The sequence below is a fragment of the Pogonomyrmex barbatus genome, unplaced genomic scaffold, assembly GCF_055798465.1.
Source record: "Pogonomyrmex barbatus isolate J1 unplaced genomic scaffold, ASM5579846v1 scaffold1, whole genome shotgun sequence".
In the NCBI taxonomy this organism is placed as follows: domain Eukaryota; kingdom Metazoa; phylum Arthropoda; class Insecta; order Hymenoptera; family Formicidae; genus Pogonomyrmex; species Pogonomyrmex barbatus.
The window spans coordinates 27,398,334-27,418,271 of record NW_028297098.1 but is presented as its reverse complement, the minus strand read 5'-3'; the positions used below and the strand labels follow the sequence as shown (position 1 = coordinate 27,418,271).

General features: G+C 45.7%; 1 protein-coding gene across 8 annotated transcripts in view; it reads right to left on the bottom strand.

Annotated features, from left to right (window-relative positions):
* The window catches only part of LOC105422932 (cell adhesion molecule Dscam2), an 80,377-nt gene extending 61,479 nt beyond the window's left edge, over window positions 1-18,898 (bottom strand). For 5 of the 8 annotated variants that reach the window (XM_089075236.1, XM_089075254.1, XM_089075268.1 and 2 more), the window contains exon 1: window positions 18,284-18,834. In XM_089075236.1, coding sequence (XP_088931362.1) covers window positions 18,284-18,443 — 160 coding nt within the window. In that variant the 5' untranslated portion in view covers window positions 18,444-18,834. Of the gene's footprint in view, window positions 1-18,283 lie in introns of all 8 variants that reach the window. The other 3 variants (XM_089075265.1, XM_089075277.1, XM_089075244.1) reach the window with 2 other exon arrangements.
* Window positions 18,899-19,938: the final 1,040 nt, after the last annotated feature.

Below are 19,938 nucleotides of genomic sequence, written 5' to 3'. Positions count from 1 at the left end.
CAACGAAATCGCGGACATCTCGAGCGGGGGAGTTTTATCAATCGCTTTTCGACTTATCATGCGTTCGGGCGACAATTTTGTGTTATTAATGAAAAATCGAGAGAAATAAATGTTCCTGCAAAGAGAATTCGCCTATTGATTCACAAATTATTTTATTAAATAAATGCTTACATTAATGCATCGTTAATGCAAAGATAAAACGTGATTATATCGCGATTGGATTATGGGATGCCTCCACGTGGCACACAACTGGCCAATAAATCGCCCGTGTATGTGTGCGCGTGCGCGCGTGCGTAATGTGAAATGTTGTTCTAAAGGAATTTCAATGGCCAATAGAATTATTGAAATGTAAAACGGATAAAACGTGTAAAACGAGTGATGCTAAACGGATCGTGTGGTACTTTCCTATATGACGAGTCGTAGACCTTATCGACAAACGGGCATGAAATTGCACGCGAATGCTTTTCCAGTAACAATCAAAAATCGCGGCGGTCGTCGGTTTCGATTAATTAAATTTCAGATTCCATAATAATTATTCCAGAGCAATAAATTTCTTTAAAGGCTTTAAAGGCTCGCAAATTCATTGCTCCTTTCCCCTATCATCAAATTATACTGCGGACACAAGCAACAAAACAAATAATATAGCCTTTGCAAAACAAGAAGAAGATCGCGAGAACAATAACGGATCTTGGATCGCAAAACGCTGTAATCCTGTAATTGCAAATTCGATTTTGCATTCTCGAGATATAAATTTAATCCCCGTAACAATCTCTAAATCTGATCTGCGCGTCCAGTCTGTGCAGTGGATTATTAATCGAAAGTTCTCCACTCTGCCCTGCCCAACATCGATCCTCTCTCGAGGCCTTTGAACTTGCGATCTCCGCGCTTTACGATTTCACTCTGCTTTGCGCGCTTTAACTTTTGAGACTTGAAAGACCACGAGCACGAAACGTCAATCAAAATTCTATTAAGATAAAAGTACGAAGTGAAGAATTAAAGGATTTTGTGTATCTACGCTCGGAGATTTTATTTGAGAAAAAGTAAAAGTTCTTGCTTATCTCCGAGACATTCGTCGTTTTTATGCTTACCAAATTGGATATAGATAAAAAGGTTACGTGCCGAATTATATTCCCGGCACATTTTACGCATGAATTTACACGCGACATTGTTACGCGCGATACAGCTGGACAAAATTATCTTCGTTACACAGTAAGGCGCACATTCGGCCGCGTTAATTGCCTGCGTCAGCAGCGCTTGTCCATTTAATTGAGCTCCGAGTATCCACAGATCAGGAACGTTAATTATTTCGTATTACAGAATAGCTAATCTACGATTAGAGAGAGAGTCGACTATTATCTTGTCCCTGCAATCTGATTTCTAGTTGAGCAGCTTATCGGTCGATGTTTTCGCGCGATCGCGCATCTATGCGGCGTATCAATGCGACAGTGGAAGATTAATGTATAAGCTATTTCGCTATCCCCCTCTCCCTTCCCCCTCCCCCTTCATCCCTCTGTCGACACTTTAGTTAAAATATAAATGCACTTCGCAAAATTGATCCGTGAATGGTGGAAGGTGATGCGGTAAACTCGGGACAGCCCCCCCCCCCCCGGCACGCGTTAACTACTGAACTTTACACGATAAAGCTTCGCCATTAAATTTCGGTGCGTTTCGCGTTATCGTCCGGAAATTTATCCACGTTACCGCATCAGAGATTAGCCAGTTTCACCGATATAGTATGGATAGTCCATACTATCGTAGATCAAATAATATTAACATGCTCGCGTACTCACGAAACGTTCGTGATTTTCCAGGAAATTCCAGCCGACGAAAGCGTTTAGCGTTTTACTCGAAAATCGCCGACCGCAAAACTATAATTATAACGTTTGCGCGCCTCCCGAATGTATTTACGTGTGTTATCGATTCGCCGAGAATACGTGCCGAAAAATAACGTACTAATTTTCCAGCGTTTCTCCGTGCTTCGCTCCCTTTTTTATTTCACGTTGGTCCCCCTCCCGCCCCCTCCCGCCAGGCGCGTTCTATAATTTTGATAGATCCTTTTTTTCCGCATAAATACCGCGAGGCGCCCTTTTAGCCTCAGAAACAACGCAAGGGTGTATTTTTCGGTCGGAAATTCGCTAATTCCGCGAGGTATGCGGTTTTTGTTCCGCCGCGATCCTCCCCTGCGGTCGTGCGGCTTATAATGAGTATGAGAGCTGCCTTAAAACGAACATAAGTAGCGTCATTATTCGCTTGTACGGGGAACCGCCGTTATTACGTTATACGCGCTTGCATATTTGATGCGTAAAGAAAATAATTATATCGCGATACGTTAACGTGGTTAAATATACCGTCCCGGCTCTGACCTCTCTATATTACAGAATTCCGCGCGGGCTCTTTCGCAAAATTTTTAAATTGTATCGCGTAAAACATAAATACCTCAAAAACAGTGCAAACAGTTTTAACGGGATAAAAGCGCGCGTACGGGCGATATTATTTTCCGGTTGTAACCGTGAACGAATACTTTTCGAAACGCGATCACTAAGTTAATTAAACTACGCTCATCCCGCGATAAAATATTTTACCATTAACTATCGCTATTTACCTTTACATAAATAAACGGCTTTACATACTCCGATTATCCGCACTTGAAACTGTTTTAGCTCTTTACCGGATCCTTCTCCATCCCCCTCCCCTCCCACTCCTTCCCCCCTTCGAAATGACATTACCCCGTCGTATTTTTCGATTCGGCCTCATCGATCCGGGGGATGTAATGAAACGAAAGTGCGCCGAGCGGATTTAATTGTCGCCGCGGCCGGCCGCTCGCGTTACGCTTTACGCACCGAAAGCAGGTACTTCCTCTTTGCGCATTGTCAAAAGGTTAATACCTAAAATTGCTTCGCTTTCAGGTCCGATGCTTCTCATTCGTCATGCCTGCTTGTTTTATATCCACCACGTACAATTTTCCTACCCGCCACGTACATTCGTGCCTGGAGTTAAACGACGTTTTGGGCGGTCGACCGTAACAAAAAAAAAAAAAAAAAGAAAAAAAGAAAAAAAAAGAAAAAACAAGCGCACATATTAAAGCTCTACGCGGACTCTGCTATAAAATAAAAGGAAAAAAGAAATACATTCGAGCGGCCGTGCTGATTTTCAGTTACCTTGGTTGGTCGGATGTGGTCTCTCTCTCTCTCTCTCTCTCTCTCTCTCTCTCTCTCTCTCTCTCTCTCTCCCCTCCCCCAACTTCGCAATGTAGCCACGACTCTTGCGCTCGCGATTCGGGAAAATTACGGGTACGATTTACGTCAAAAATGCACTCGTGACTCGTATTTCATCGCGCACACTACTGGTAATATAGCACGCATCATCAGCTTGAGAATCGGCCGAATAGTTGATTTCCTCTCGGTAACCCCCGAGGCCATAAATCGGTGATACTTTACGGCGGTCGGCCAACTTACTAAACTGCCGCAGAAAGAAACTGCTCGAGACAGCCGGGATCGTAAAGTCGGCCGTTTTAAAGGAGATTTAATCTAAAGCCTTAAAAGAGAGAGGAGCGGAGAGAAGAGAGAGAGAGAGAGAGACAGGGCAAGAGGAGAGATTTCATCTAAAGCTACAGTATACGGCAAATAAAAATCCTTCTCTCCATGCATAACAGGAGCGATAAAATCCATTTTAAGAGGAACATCCGTGTTTCCGTAGTTTTCATGTAAATTAAGTAAGCAAACGCAGAGGTTTTTGCATTCGAAAAGATCGCGCTTCTTTGGATTCGACGAGATTCTCTCTCTCTCTCTCTCTCTCTCTCTCTCTCTCTCTCTCTCTCTCTCTTGTTTTTTTTTTTGAGGAGCCGATCGCGATTCAAACTCGAGGCGCAAAATTTGATATCGTATCGTTATATGCAAGGATTTTCGTTGTTATTCCGAGCTTCGAGAATCACGGGAGAGAATGTTCGCGGAATGGATACTCCCGCAGAGACGGGGATCTTCGAACAATGAATTAATCCAAGGCCTGCGAGCATAGACTTACGTGCGGCAAGTTCGCAGACAATGTACATTCACAGATCGCGGCAAGAAGCCATGTTAATTTCGCCGCGCTTGACAGTCGCGATTTTGCCCTTCCACGCTTCCCCCTTCTCACTCTCTCACTCTCTCTCTCTCTCTCTACTTTCAGGTAACTCTCGAATTCTCGAAATTCCTCTGCAACATATCGACTCGAAGGAGAGTTATTCCTGTGATATCAGACTGTATCTTAGTATTCGTTGATCGGAGCGAGTTTTCCCCAATGCCGCATATTTTCCGCACCCCCTCCCGGCCGCGTCGAAAACAGTGGATTTTCGATCGAAAACAAGTTTCATTTAATCGCAGTCGCTTCGGGATATAAACTCGGGATATAAAATATATCCGAGCGCTATTTTACGAGCGACTACTTTCAGGAGAGGAGCGGAGGGGATGTTCATTCCGATTTCGGCGTCAAGCTGTCAAGTATATCCTCGCACGACTCGCGCGCGTCCGGTTTCCCGTCTCTAACGATGATTTAATACATAGCGTACAAATACTATCTTGGAGGGATAGTTGAAGGCTCGTACGGAAACCGCAGTGCGGTTAACGCTATGCGAGTGGATCCGAAGTGGGTATACGCGTATACATAAAGCTGAAGCCAGCCAACCAGTCAGCGACGAGGAAACTACGAGCGAGAAGCGGAAGAGAAAGAACCAGGGGGTGAAAGAGAGAGCGATGGAGAGAGGGGAGAGAGAGAGAGAGAGAGAGAGAGAGAATGCACGCGCGCGCGTGTGTGCATAGTAAGATAGAAAGAGAGGAACGGCGCACTAACAGGACACACCGGTACAAAGACCGAAATGCAAATACGTATTCTGTGTACTTAGGAAGCGGTAGCCTCAGTGAGCCTCATGCATAGAGATTGTACGTTGTCCGTGTAAAATCGACCCATGGCCACATCAGCTTTCATCCCCCGTGTGTCTCACTCACTCGCACTTCCCTCTGTCTATCTCCCTCGCGCTCGCGCTTCTCTCTGCTCTTCGCTCTGTTAACGTGTGTGCTGACTCGGTGCCAGTGGATTCGCTGAATTACCAGCCTTTCTTAGATCTCCGATCTTTGAACCGCCACCGGGATACCGTCCCTCCATCCTCCGCTCCCAGTTCATTGGCGCGAAGCCGATTGGAATCGCTTCGAAAAGCGATATCGTTAATTTTCAATGCACGCACGCATGGAGGCGCGAATTCTCCAAATGTGCGGACGCGTTATCGAGCCCCGGCGCAAATCAGAACATCAGGACTTCATACCGCACCGAGTATTTTGTTTGTAGCGGCGTGGCGCGGCGCGATTTCGTTCCCCGTCGTCTCGCAAACAAAACGCAAACCACGCCACGGCGGGGCCTGCGCCGGATAGGTATCAAACGGATTAATTCATCGCGAGCGATAAAGTCCAGGGGTTTAAAATTTAAATTTAATTGCCCGTTACCACTTTCATCGCGCGGGAGCGCGCGCGCGGGCCGACGGGCGCGCGATTAAGTACCACTCATATTTCTCATGAATAATTCAGGAATCACATTACTGGCGGCAGCCAGTATCGAAGACGGTTAAGGCACTACCGACATTGCGGCGCGATGCACCGCGCCGCAACGTATTCGGCTACTTGACGAACGTGATCAAAAAAGTTGGCGTCCTATTTTGCAAGCCGCCCGCGTCGCGCTATTAGCGGAAAAAAGAAAAAAAAAGAACGGAAGTTTCAACAGCGACGAGCTAAATCGCGCACGAAGCGTTTTCCTGCAAGCGACGAATTCTATCATTTCTCGAATTTCATGACATTCACGAACAGCTACTGAAATAATCTCCTCAAAATAAAAACAGAAATATAGAAATAAGCGAGAGAGAGAGAGAGAGAGAGAGAGAGAGAGAGAGAGAGACATATAACAGAAATTTGTTTTAATTAATAACTATTAGATCAATTTTTTTACATTAGAATAATATATATATATATATATATATATATATATATATATATATATATTATGCATGTTATATAAATGTTATTTGCGCGAGTCCGCTTGTTAAATAAAGCGCAAAATTTACGGGACAGCGAATAACTCGCGATGTGAATGCTGCCGCGAATGCAGGCACGAGAAAGAAATATTACGCGGAATAATTTGAAATACGGAGTTTGTTGACGTTCAATTACCTCTTAAAGTTTGTAAAAGAATATAGGCGAAGCGCACGGGGGATAAGGAAGATAAAAGCCGCGCGAAGGGAGGAAAGGCGGCATCGCATCCGCGCGCGCCTTTTGCATGCTTTTATCTCGTTTACGCATCTGCTACCGTAGGGGGCTGCTCGAGTCGAACGGTCGCCATAGAACGACGGCATTCTTGTCTAGATGCTCTCTTCTTCCCTTCCTCGCGCGATGCAAATGTCTATTTTGCCGTCGGCAGAAACGGAAACTCCGTTATTTCTTCAATCCCTACGAGGGGGGGGGGATATTTCTATTTGGACACCTTTCCCTCCTAATCTCATCACACGCCGTAAACGATCGGCCGTCGTTCTTAAGCGGAAAATCATATTAGCGAAAACGAGCGCGGGCATAATTTCATTTATTCCAATTATATTTGCTCTCTGGTACGCGCACACCGGTGCATTCGAGTACAGAAGTAGAAACGGGCGCTCTCTCTCTCTCTCTCTCTCTCTCTCTCTCTCTCTCTCTCTCTCTCTCTGCACGGACCAAGAATCAAAGTCAGGGCCGGCTCGACTGCGATGCGGGTGAATGCATCACTGCGAGAGATCGGAATTGATGGACGAAACGCAGACCGGGCTCACTCGTACATCAATTAGATTATTACATGTTACCACCTTAAAATTGTAGTCATTCCAACCTTGCGTTGCATTTGATTTCCGCTTTTCAAAATACAAGATCGTTCTTAAAATATCAACATTTTTATTTTATCAGATTTATTAAAATCATCATCATTTTAACTGAGATAAATCTATAAAGGATCTGAAACCTTGGTTTTTGTGTATAGAGTTTTACCATTAAAAGTACATTTAAACTTGTGTAGATAAAGTCTCAAAAATTCGAAGAAAGAAATAAGAATCGAAACGATTCCGATACGCTTTACTATTGCTATTGTATTACTTCGTTACGACTCTCTCAAAAGATTCTAATGGCGGCCCTGATCAAAGATATCGTGGAAACGTCGAGTATTACAGAGCTTGTACATAGAGAGGAAAATTACGTTCCATGTTCCCGGTACTATTAGAGCAAACATATTCCTCCGTCTCTCTCAGACACGTTCGATTACTGTAAACAGTTTTTCGCAAGTGGAGAAAGCGTGACGGAAACGCATCGGAAAAACCATCACTTGAATTATTAGAATTTTTCTAACAATAGTAAAAACATTTAAACCGCAAAAATCGTCCAATGCTCGATGAATCCCTCTACGTTCGTAATAAAAAAAACACACACACAAGACGAAAGTAAACCGAGGGAAAGTCTATAAAACGGACAAATATAAAAGCAAAATAATTAAAGCCAATGATGTTGTTTCAACACTATTGTACGCTAGACGTAATAAATACTATTTAAAAATTAATTTGTACATTCTGTAAAAATATTTATAATTCTCTCTCTCTCTCTCTCTCTCTCTCTCTCTCTCTCTCTCTCTCTCTGTCATCCTTTCTCCCTTTCTCCTCTCGCCGCGCAGTTGCTCCACGCGCAATTGATCATAATTTCGTGTAAGCAAAGACAATGAGATTTTCGCATTTCCGCCACGTCATAATTCGACTCTTATTCCATTGCGGACGCGAAACTGATAAACGCCACATCGCAACGTCGACCACTATTAACATTTCGGCCCGACTTTTTTCCGTGACGCTTGACAGGCTGCCAGGGCGCGTTTCGCATGACAGTGATTTGCTTTGTGGTTCACGTCGAATGAATTTGTGGTACCCGTTGCCGCAGGCGTGTGCGGTTTCATATAATTACGCACTTAATTGCTTATATTGCGAGGACCCGCCGATGACGGAACCATCATCCCTTAACCACGTTGTATGTATTAGTCACGTTGCCATTCGCAAATTGATATCAACGAACGCTTACATATTCTGTTACTACAGCAAGTGTGCATCGCGCATTATGGTCGCATTGTGAAAGATATGTAATTATGTTGTCGGTTGTTTATCGATGACGCAGTCAAATATTTGATAACAATAGACATCAACAAATTTTCAAATTGAAAATGTAACTTAACCGTGGAAACGTATCTTTAAACTTGTCTGTATTTTCGAAGTCCATAATTCGCGTGTATATTAAAGTTTATGTTATCGCGTGTACGTGTAAGAACCAACGATAAATCGCCGCGGGAGCGATTATCGCCAGGTGCAATTATGATCTCGGTATAATTATAACCGCTGTATTGTTCTCGTCACGAAACGCTAATCATTCGCGAACGATGCGTGGCATATATTTCAAACGGGCCATTACCGTTTCGCGCTCTACAACATCGTTGGCTCTCATATCAAGAGTCGAAAGCAGTTTACGAAAATATCGCCCACAAAACAATGCGCTTTATTTGCGCAAGACATCAATCCCCGACGGTAGAAAGAAAAAAAAGGAAAATATCCAGGAAAATAAAGACAAATCTAAAAAAGTAAGAGGTAAAAGACGTAAGAAGCCCCTAGGAGTTCGTTCGTTCGTTCGTTCCTTCATTCGGCGAGACGTAATTTCGATTCCTTGAAAGCTCCTTCGTTCGTCCCGAGTTTTCGAGCGAACCGAGACGTGGAAGGGGGCTGCTGTTCCATGGATAGTGACTAAAGTTTCTCGAGGAGTCTTACGTGGCAGCCGACAGGTGGATAGAGGCTTCTTTCCTGGCATACCAATTACGGGGGTGGAACAAGTAATTGTTTGTCCGTACCTTACACCGGAGCGTGAAGGTATATATAGACCGATATCCGCGGACACGATAGTCGTCGACGACGACGACGACGACGACGACGACGACGATGATGACGGTGATAGTAGTGGTGACGTTGCCGATGGTGGTCGTAACGAAGAGGTAGTTAGGTTGGGAATAGTGGTGCAGCAGTAAGGTTGATTGTGGAGAGTGAGAGGTGGAAAGAGAGGGTGGAAGAGAGAAAGAGAGAACGGAGAAGGGGAGGTGAAGGGGCGCGCGAGGGTGGCGCGCCCCGACTGAGCGACGGGGCTGTACGTCGGGAGTGGAACAGAGAACGGGTCTATCTCTCGTTCCTTTGCCCCCTCGACTAATGAGACCGCGCGGTTACATCAGAGGCCGGGGACAAATTGAAACGTACGAGCCTAGAGGGGCCACGGAACAGAGAGAGCGACCTCCTAATGCGTGACTATGGAACCTCATACCAACCGACATCCGCAGCCCGTTAACACCGTTTTCTGCCGCCGTGCCATCGGGAAAAGCGGCAAAATTCTTAAATTTTATTTCGTTGTCCGTGACGGGCGCGAGAGAAATATAGGCGGGGATGACGTCGGCGTTTCACGCGAGAAATCACCGCGGAAGTTATTACGCAATGCCGAGAATTGACTTACGCGCCTGACATTACGGGGTTATTTTGAGATGAAAACTGAGAAAGGGCGGAAGATGCGCAGAGAGAGAGGAAGAGATAGATAGATAGATAGCGACAGAGAGAGAGAGAAAAGAGCCATTAGTTAATTTTCCCTATTATTTCCTCCTCGTTTTATTATGCGGTCCACGATGTTCTCGCGTTCCTCGAGAACAAACTGCTACCGTAATTTACTCATTGAAACGACCGCTTTTACGATCGACGTTCCTTTCTACGAGCAATACCATGCGTGCTCACTTCCAAGGCCGGATTCCTCAGGAGAGCCGGAGGCCGTAAACACGATACCCTCCAATGTGTCTCCCAACGGATATCCCTTTAACACGGTCGAATAATTATTCTTCGTACGTGCGCGGTCTTGGCTATTCGCGCGCGTATCGAAACCAGAAACTTACGTCTCAAGTTAGAGAGACCCCGGCCGTTCTCCGCCCCATCGACGGAAGACGGGGATACGTAGACGGATCGCCATCCGTGAAGTTCGATTATCGACGAACGGGAGAGAATACGATACCACGTAGAGGTTCGCGCGCGCGACATCGTACTTTGGTTTGAGGGAACCCGGCGGAAGCCGCTACATAGGCAATAAAGCCAGCCAGACTGGCTTGAGCAGGTACTAGATTACGGCAACGGCAGCTACGACAGCGCGACAATGGTGGTAGTGATGATGGTGGTGATGGTGGTGGTGGTAGTGGTGGTGGTGGCAGCGGCGGCGGTGGTAGTTGCGGTGGCGACGGTAGTGGCGAAGCTGGCTGATGCCGGCGTACGCGTTTCGAAACGCGCGCGAGGGAGGCGAATGGAGACGCCGTCGGGAATGGGAAGGAGAGAAACGAGAATGGATGCAGCAGCAGTCTAGCATGCAAAATGCAGCGTCGACGTTATCACACCGCCAGAGATTAAGGGGCTGACGCGGTGGATATCGGGCGGCGACGGGGGCGACGGGGGGGGGACGGCGGAGGACGGCAGGAGGCGGCGGCGGTCTTCGGCGGTGTTCCTATTCTTCGTACTCTGCCGAGTTTTACTTGGCAGACATCCCGCGCGCACCATCCTTATTGTTCTCTCCTCTGCTGTTCCCTCGTTACGCGCCGCTGTGCAACGCGCGCGCTAGCTATTTCCACCAGCCTCTTTCCTTCTATTTCTCCACCCACACCCGCCCTTTTTCTTATTCCCGCGCGCATCTTTTGCATTTTCGCGCCGCCACCACCGCCGGCGTTTTCACCTCGCGTTAAATTGTTAACCGCCGGAGATAATCAATCTTACGCTCGGATTGACACGCGTCACGTACGTAATTCGCCTTTCTCTCTTTCTCTCTCTCTCTCTCTCTCTCTCTCTCTCTCTCTCTCTCTCTCTCTCTCTCGCTCTCGATGCCGCGTTTAACTTCGATTGACATGTACCCGATACACTAACGGCGATATCCGTCACGTCCTCCCTTCTTATTTCGCTCGGCTGAATCATTATGCGGTACCGTTGAATACCCTTCAATTTTTGTTTCTTTCCTTTCAATTATCTACGTGAACGGGACGCTAAAAGAGAGAAAAAAAGAGAGGGAATTTGTGACTTAAGGGAGACACTTACGCGCGTTTAAGGCCCTTTAACGTCGGACGATTCGCGTTATCCTCTCTCTTCGACCCCTTCGCTTCCTCCGCTCGTCCGTTATATACTTCGTTTAGCTCCGTGAAAATTTCAGCTGGCAGATATCCAGCCAGCTACCTGCTACGTCGTTATTGTTCGCCATCTTTCCGTCACGTTTTATTACCGTCTGGGTGCGATACTACCCGTCGCTGTCGCCGCTACCAGAATTCGCCACTACCCCGGGTCTTTCTTATTTTCCTCCTCGTCATTTCATACCTCGTTCGGGTTACTCCCTCGGGCGCAACGTCTTTTAACAAAGCTGCAGAGACGTAGTTGCCGCGCGATACACGTTAAGCCGTTCAAACTGGAATTTATTTACGCAACCGCTTTTCGAGGCGCGCGTGCAACTCCACCGCTTTTATCCGATCTCTCCCTGCCTCTGCCCCCCCCCCTCCCCCGGTGGACGCACAATTCTCAATCTTCATTCGCGCTTCGAGTTTATTTTATCAATCCGTTTACTTTAACAAATAGTCTGCGAGATAGCTGTAAATTCTCTCATACGCGCCATCTTTCACGTCACGGAACATTAATCATTTTAATGCAACACTAATTAATTTAGAGGTTTCTTAATTCATCTTGGTCTATTATTTTAAAATAAACAAAATTTATATATACCTTAATAAATAAAATTTATCATATTTATAATATTGTTTTCACAATTTAGAATAGTGATTAGGAAAAAATATTCCCGCAGCGTTCGTTTATAATTGATTATATAAGAATTTGATTATCTAAGAAAGATTTGTAATCATTCTTGGAATAATTTGCAACGACCGATTGCGGGATATTTCTATTTCACAAACTTCGCGACGTGCCTGATTGATTTGAGTTTGTCGCATTACCGCATATTAACTATGATCTCGACTATTGCACGCGGAGAACTATGCGAAGTTTCATCTCGTCGCTGGTACGGTCTGACTACATCATCGACTCAAACTACTGCAAGGACATGCGTCAGAAGTGCGCGATATGCACGACAGTCACGTAGGGAATTGAACGTTCCGGAGACGACATCCTCGTATCGGAGGACGATTCAGCAGGAACGTCGGAAAATTTCGCTCGCTTCGCAGAAAATGTGAAACTAAACGAAGCACAGATAAACGACGTATCTCGCGCGCTTCCGCCTCGACGTGCCTTCCTTAATCATCGTGTACGTATAGAACGCCCGTGTCGCACGCGAGTTGGCGCCGCAGATTTTGAATTGACTCCGTCAATTCTATTCCGCAATTATAAATTTAGATACGAAGCATCACGCGCGCACGATCTAGACACCGGAGGACGACGTAAAAAAAATATATAAATTATTTAACATTTATTTTTCAAAGTATGATATTCCGCGGAGAAACGTTTAATCTCGACCGGTCGACGAACCGAAACTCGGCGAAATCACCTCATTGGGAAACCATGAAGCGAGCGCGGGGGGAGGAAGACGCGGGGGCGAAACCACCCGCGAAGACGTCTACATCGTAAGAAGACGGCACCGTAGAAAAACATGGCAACCCAGCGCCAGTACGCTCGAGCTTACAACAAGAAAGGCATCTTCTTTTTTCTTGCTTTGACGTGTGCTCCTCATTTATTCCCATGGTGCAGAGTAGGAAATGGCGGTGAGGAGAAAGAAAGGAGAAAAGATCAAGTCAGCGGACGTGCGCGCGCGCGCGGCAAGAAGAAGGACGCCGAGGGAAGAAATAAAAGACGGAATATGAGAGGGCAACGGCGACGGGGCCGAGAGAGTTGGGAGGGGGGAGGAAGGAAAAGAGAGCAGAAGCGTAACGTCTTGCACCCCTCGTTATAGGCCGCGGTGCACCGGCGAAAAGACTGAGAAACGAGAGACGCCGGTGGAAACGAGCGCTGAAACGAGCAGCAGGTCGAAGTCGCGATGGCGGGCGTGGAAAGGAGAGAGGGTAGATGCAGAAGAATGAAACCGGTGAGGCTCCACTAGGGGCGGTTTCAGCCGCGGCCTGATAGGGTTGTATTGTGGCGGTATGACGGCGGTGACCCGGAGCCGACGAGCGTTCACAAGCTCTTCTAAGTTCGCCGTTCCTCATTCACCTTTCCCCCGCCCCCCTCTTCCCCCGAGTGATATCAAGCTCCTTCTTTAACCACCCTCCATCTACTCGTCTTTATTCCGAGCTCAGTCTCCCCGCGGGCTCCGTTATTCCTAAACTAAATACTGCCGATGACAGCCGCGCGCTTCCACGGATGGCATCGGCGAGAAAAAGAAGCGGAGGAGAGATATCTGTATTACAGGAACTACGACTCTCTACGTTTCTTCCTTCTTTCTCTCCTGTTCTCGTTTATCTCGTTTTTTTTTTTTTTTTTTTTTTACTTCTCTGCGCGCTTCTCTTTCTCCCTCTTTCTTCGTGTAATGCAAAATACGGCTCACTATTACGGTCCGGTTGCATCAATATTATTTTGGCTTTAAGCAAACTTAAATAAAAGTCTGTCTTTATTTAGAGAGAAAGATAAAGACAGATGTTTAAGTCTCGCCTAAAGCCAAATTAACGTCGGTGCGACCGAGTCTAAGAAGCAAAAGACCTGAGAAGGGGCGAGTCGGATCGTAACTCATCGTGACACACGCGTAAACAGAAAGGTCCCCATAAGATTTCGACGATTATTGCAATTCCATTCTTCGCTTTTTTTCACGTGATATATAATAGATTTCTACATATATGTAAATCTAGTTTTATCATACCGCTAGATTTTTTTTCCACATACACACGCATACGCAATCTGTTTTACGTGATGCAAAGTGAAATTAAAAAAACTTGAAATCGCGAATGCTAAAAAGTTCATCGAACGTGAAATTTAATTAAACTGGCTGTCATCGGGAGGGGAGAGAAGGGAGGGAGCGAGAGAGGGTCTTCATCGTTTCGTGCGTTCCATATTTTATCGAACGAATTTAGCGTAAATCGGAGCACCGGGAGCTCGGGATAGACGGAGAGGGGGGGGGGAGGGAGGAGGTGGTATCGAGAATGATGGCAGAGCTACAACAACTGCGATGATTATGACGCATATACGGCGTACCACTGGCTTAAACCCAACGGTTCATAATTGCTTTCCGATTAGATACCGTTCCGATAGCGGTCCGATAGCGCTCCGATAGCGTTATTTTCAATTCCACATTGCGCTTCGCAGTGGCAAGCAGCGCGTATCGACAGGTATATATACCGAGGCAAATTCAACAGGCGGCCGTGTGCGCCGGTCTTTGTGCACTTTTCCGATTAATAGGAAGGGGGGCAGGGAAGGCAGGGGGGGAGGGGGAGGAATGGAACGGCTGACCACACGCGGCGACTATTCACCGGCGAATCCCCTCGACGTGATACGCGACATTCTGCTTTCTTGAAACCGCTCGGATCGACCGGAATCCGATCATTAAGATTATCCGCCGCGGCGACCGCCGCGTGATTTTCAAGTTAAATTGTAAAGAAGTTTCGGGACCTCGAAAAAATTCCTCAACCCTTAATAATTCTTTCACGCGAAAGAATCGCTGCATTATTCTGGATATCCGATTATCAATGATCGATGACCGTCGTAATTAATTGCGATCGTGATCAATTTTTAAGTTAATTAAAAATCATAAATACAGTTACTTTTTTGGGAGGAGAGACAATTATTATGTTATTAATGATCAGATAATCGGATTAATAGAGTCGAATCGATAGATTATCTTTTATTCAGAAAGGCAAAGGAAATCTCTGGCTATTTCTTCAATTCACCATCGATCCCCGCGACCGCGGTATGACGTGGCGACTCGGAGATTTAAAATCATTGCGCTGTTACGGGCAAACGTTTATGGCATCCCGAAAGGCATGTCTTGTCCTGCCGTCCGAGAGAAGCGATAAATTGACCCGTGTAAGCGACGGTTTGGCGCATTCCGTGTCGTAGATCCATTGTGGTCCGAAGGATTACTCAGCGGTTGAATGGATAGCGGTCGGACGTTCGCGAATTATCCTCCCTAGGTGCACCATTAATTACATACCGTAATTAAACATTGTGTCGAATTATCTTTCTTGGCCGGTGACGTGACGTGGGGGAGGGTTGAGGAAGGGCGAGGGTTACGCCTCTCTTTATGCCGATACAGCTTATAATCTTATCCTCGGCAGAAGCTAATTTAATGTACGTTACGTAAAAGTTTCGCCGAGAAACTAAACGCCGCTCTCGAGCTTATTCACGGATTGACGGATTAAACTTCGCCCGAGGAATCCGCTTCTCAAAAAGGTCTTTTGTGGTGCGCCGCTTTGATATAGTTTGCGAGACGAAGCCATGTATCCGCTCGTTACGAGAAAGGGCGGCCATTTTCGCTCGAGATTTCTCAAATATCGAAGTCTCATTATTTATCCCTTCCCTCCTTCCCTCCTCCCCTCCCGGGGGAAACGTCGGATAATTCCGAGGTCGGATAATGTCCAAGTTGAGTTTAAAAAGCTAAACTCCGAGAGATATGACTTACGCCCGGATATTTCTCCGAAAAAAAAGAGAGAAGAGAAGGAGAGAGGGAAAATGGACAAAAGTGTACTGCTGCAATATTTATCAAGTATGGGTCAGGAAAGCGGGCACGTCGTAGATTATTAGCCAGGAGCACGCTCCACCATCTCACATTCTCCACCCAACTCCCTACGTGACTACTGAATAAACACTTTGATTTATGCGACAGCGTGCTCCCGATAAGGATAAACCAGTACATCACGAGGGGAAACGGATCAAAGAAACAAAATTCAATCCGAGGGCTTCATTCCTTATTACTTTCTCCGAGTCCCGACTTATTTCGACATTCCCCTCCTTTCTATCAAAAAGAAATAAAAAGAAAAAAAAGAAAAAAAAAAATATTGTATACACCACGTCACCAAGTTCTCGTTTCGAGCGTGAATACTTTAAGATCCCCGCGAGATAAGTTTTTCGTGTTTTCATCGATATGACCGTACGAAATATGTATTTCGCGAAAACTCTGATCACTGCGGGGAATTTCGAAAATTTGCGACGCGTAACTCCACAGACGGAACGTATAACTTGACAAGTAGCGTTTCCGGGGGATGTATGTATGTATATAATATATAAATTTAACGCGGCATAAATTTTCTCACTACGTGAAATACGATACGTATATGCGCTCTCTCTCTCTCTCTCTCTCTCTCTCTCTCTCTCTATCCACGTTCCAAGAAATAATAAAATTTTCTTCTCGCCTCGCTGCCGTTGGCGAAATTGATATTGACAGAAGTTGCGCGGAGCGATCACGATCGCGGTGTGAAAAGTGTTTTCGCGCTAACGACAATATACGTAAAATCGCTCAACATCGCAATATTCGCGCTAACATAATTGATTATACGCATCCGCCAATTATTACCCCACGACCAAAGGCACTTGACCGATTAGCGCGCCGTTATAGATAGTACCCTCCATAGCTGATGCATTTCAGAAGTGCTCTTTACTCTCCCCCATGCCTGCTAACTTGCCTGTTAATCGGATCGATGGTAAATTTCTCTTGTGTCATGCTAAGGACGAGGCAATTATCATTATCCTCCTACGCAACTTGTTACGCGTTGGATATTAATATAAAGAGGGCAATAAATAAAACAAATAATGAATAAAATAAATTTAGCAATAAAATCGTTAAATACAAAAATAGCGCTTTAAAATTACAACGCAAAGTTTCGCAGAAGTTTACTCAAAAATTTCCAATCTGTTCAAAGCAGCCGCTAGTGGAGTATCCCGACGGTTTGTACGTTCTCTCGATTTTATTAAACACATTGACGTCGTTCACGAGCGAATTCCGCGATCAATGATGCGCGTAATAAGACACTTGTTATTCTGGCTTTGCAGCTCGGACAACATTGAGTTTCAATGGCGGCGGGGGGAATGGCGGAAATGGATTTTGTTGCGGTAACCTCCTCTTCGCCGATCTCTCGACGACCCGCGGTTCGCGATTCTCGTGTTACATTGCGGCGCGCGATTATCCTCAAGCGCGAATATTGTCGTTCCCACTTTGTTAAACGACGTTGCGACTCAGTTTACGCGATCGCTATCACCGGCGGCTATCTTCCGCTCCGTAAGATCAATATCTGCTCTCGTACAAGATATTTCTGGCAGAATTGAATTCTCCGCGGGAGAGCAACCCCACACACACACACACACACACACACATTCTGCTGCATCGATCTTTTTCTATATGTTTTCAGAAACTCTATCCAATAGTAGATTAACACATATCGTAGTTTTAACGCGGAAAAGAGAGGGACTGCGCAAACAGTGGTTATACAACAGGAAAAAAAACTATATACACACGCAGCAACGTAACACAGTGTAGAGATGGACTTGACGAATATTGTTTTAAATAAAATATATTCGCGATTACGATGAGCGATTGTGCCGAGCACGTTACAGAGCCGATAAGTTGCAAAGCTGAAAATTTGTGCGAAGCAACATTGGCTACGAAACGTGTAGAACTATCGTCCCATGTGTCTTATTAAAACTGTAACTCGAGGTATACCTCACAAAACGTGTTACGAATCACGAATCTCGGTAATCCGACGCTATGCTTGCTTGAGCGAGAAAGAGAGAGAGAGAGAGAGAGAGAGAGAGAGAGAGAGAGAGACAGAGGAAGAGCCGTCGAAACAGTAAACTTCGTTGCATTCACAAATGATTAACATGAAGCTTAACAGTGATACATCTGCTTAACATGACAATGAAACACTGTATTCGTTGTTTTCAAAAATAATTATACGCTTAATAATGATATGGATTTAATCATTTGTATAATTAAAAAGTTGCTTGAATATAACTATTTTTCCCATGTTTCTAACAGAAATATATAAAAAAGATGGAAGAGACGTACTTACGTACTAGAGACACGAAACGGCTAAAAGCATTTGTCTTATTTTTTTCTGGGAAATTAAGATTTCCCAGAAGAAAAAAGACTCCCCTGCAGTAGATCATAAAATGATTCTATATTCTATATTTGTTTTTCTAAGAATTAATTGTTCATCGCAGTTCGCCGTAGTAATATCAGCAAAAGTGTGACGCGCGATGATCGAGACGGAAGTGACGAGTGCGTATGATCAAGAAACGACTTACCAATCCCGAGGACGAGGAGAAGCGCGAACGGTACCAGCGATGAGAGCACGAGACCACGATCCACGTGGTGGGTCGACCGATACGTGGTGCATGGCCGATGCCTGACGAGCTGTCTCTTTTGCGATCTCGCGTCCATTCCTGCCGGCGGTGCCGTCGTCATCGAGTTCCTTGGAAAATTTCGCGAGAGACCAGAGGACAGGCAGATGGACAGGTGGATGGATAACGACGAGAGCGAGAAGGACCTACCACTCCCGTTTCATCGTGGGGAGATCGGGGCAGTGAGTTCACCTGTCCGGCTTCCAACTGTGTATCGGTATAAACATAAGGGTGGCGCGAAGTCTGACAAGTTCCGGTAGGTAGGGGGATATAGGATCTCTGAAAGACGTGGTGAACGCGTATGCGTGGTGTGCGCGTATGCGTGTACGTGTGTATGTAAGAGGTGTAGGATCAGGAGCGAGATGACGTACAACCACGCGCGCAACCCCTCTGCCTCGGTGCGCCGCAACCCCTCTCGGCACTCGTCGCGTCTAGCGCCAGGAGATAGACTAAACCGGGTCCTTCGAGCTGCGCGCTAAGTTCCCTCGGTTCCGCGATTCGACCGACCTCGGACACGCTCGACGGTGCTCGGTGCCGACCGGCCACCCTCGGCACGCGCTCGGAATCATCCCCTTCGCGCTACGCCCGCGGCAGGCTCCGGTCCGTATACCGACGGCGACGCATACTCCGATCCCCGAAGACACGGAGAAATTGCAGGAGAAATTGCACGTAGCCTAATGCCCGTATCACGCTACAGCTTCGCCGGAAACGAGATGCGATGTTGGAGATCGTTAGAAGAACAGTGTGCATCTAATAATCCTTTCGACGCCCTTCATTGAAGTAACAACGAGTAAAGCGAAATAAAACAAGTCTTCAAATTAAACGAAAGAAAATCTTGTTTTATAATTGCTTACAGATTAATTATTATGAGATGTAATTAATTGTAATTGATTGCAACAACAAGTGTAATTTTGGCAAAGAAAACTATCTGAAGCTAGATACTGTTAGATACTAAAATCCAATCACGAATAATCCAAATACTATCAGATTTCAAAATTGCGATTCTAATGAAATTTAAATGTATAGATGGTACATGAAACATATGCTACTAGATGAACAATGAAACAATGAAACGTAAACTACTAGAATATTCATTTTTCCACATAAAAACTGTAATTCCGCAATGGAAAAACGAAGATTATCCATCTCTCAATTCATCACACTTTCTCGTAAAAAATTCTCCGTAAAACATTAATAAAAATTATTTACAAATATTTAATGGTTATTGTTCATCTTCCATTTTATTGTATCACGTTCTCTCCCCTAGGGATATAAAAGATAGCTCTCGCAAGTATCCAATAGCTGACGCAAGCAGCGTCACGTAAACACGCGTGCTGCGCGAACAAAACGTGCGATCCTTCCGGGGGAACGTCAGAAAGAGGCGTACTGAAAGGGGTGCAGATGATGTACATCGAGTCGCCGCCTCGCACGCGAGACCACCATCGTCCTCTAATCTCTTTCCACCGGTCTCCCCAACCTACCCCAGGATGGTCTCCGTTCCGCTCGAGAGTTGCGTTCCTTCAGTGCGTACGCCAAGCCCGCATCGTCGGCCAGCAGTG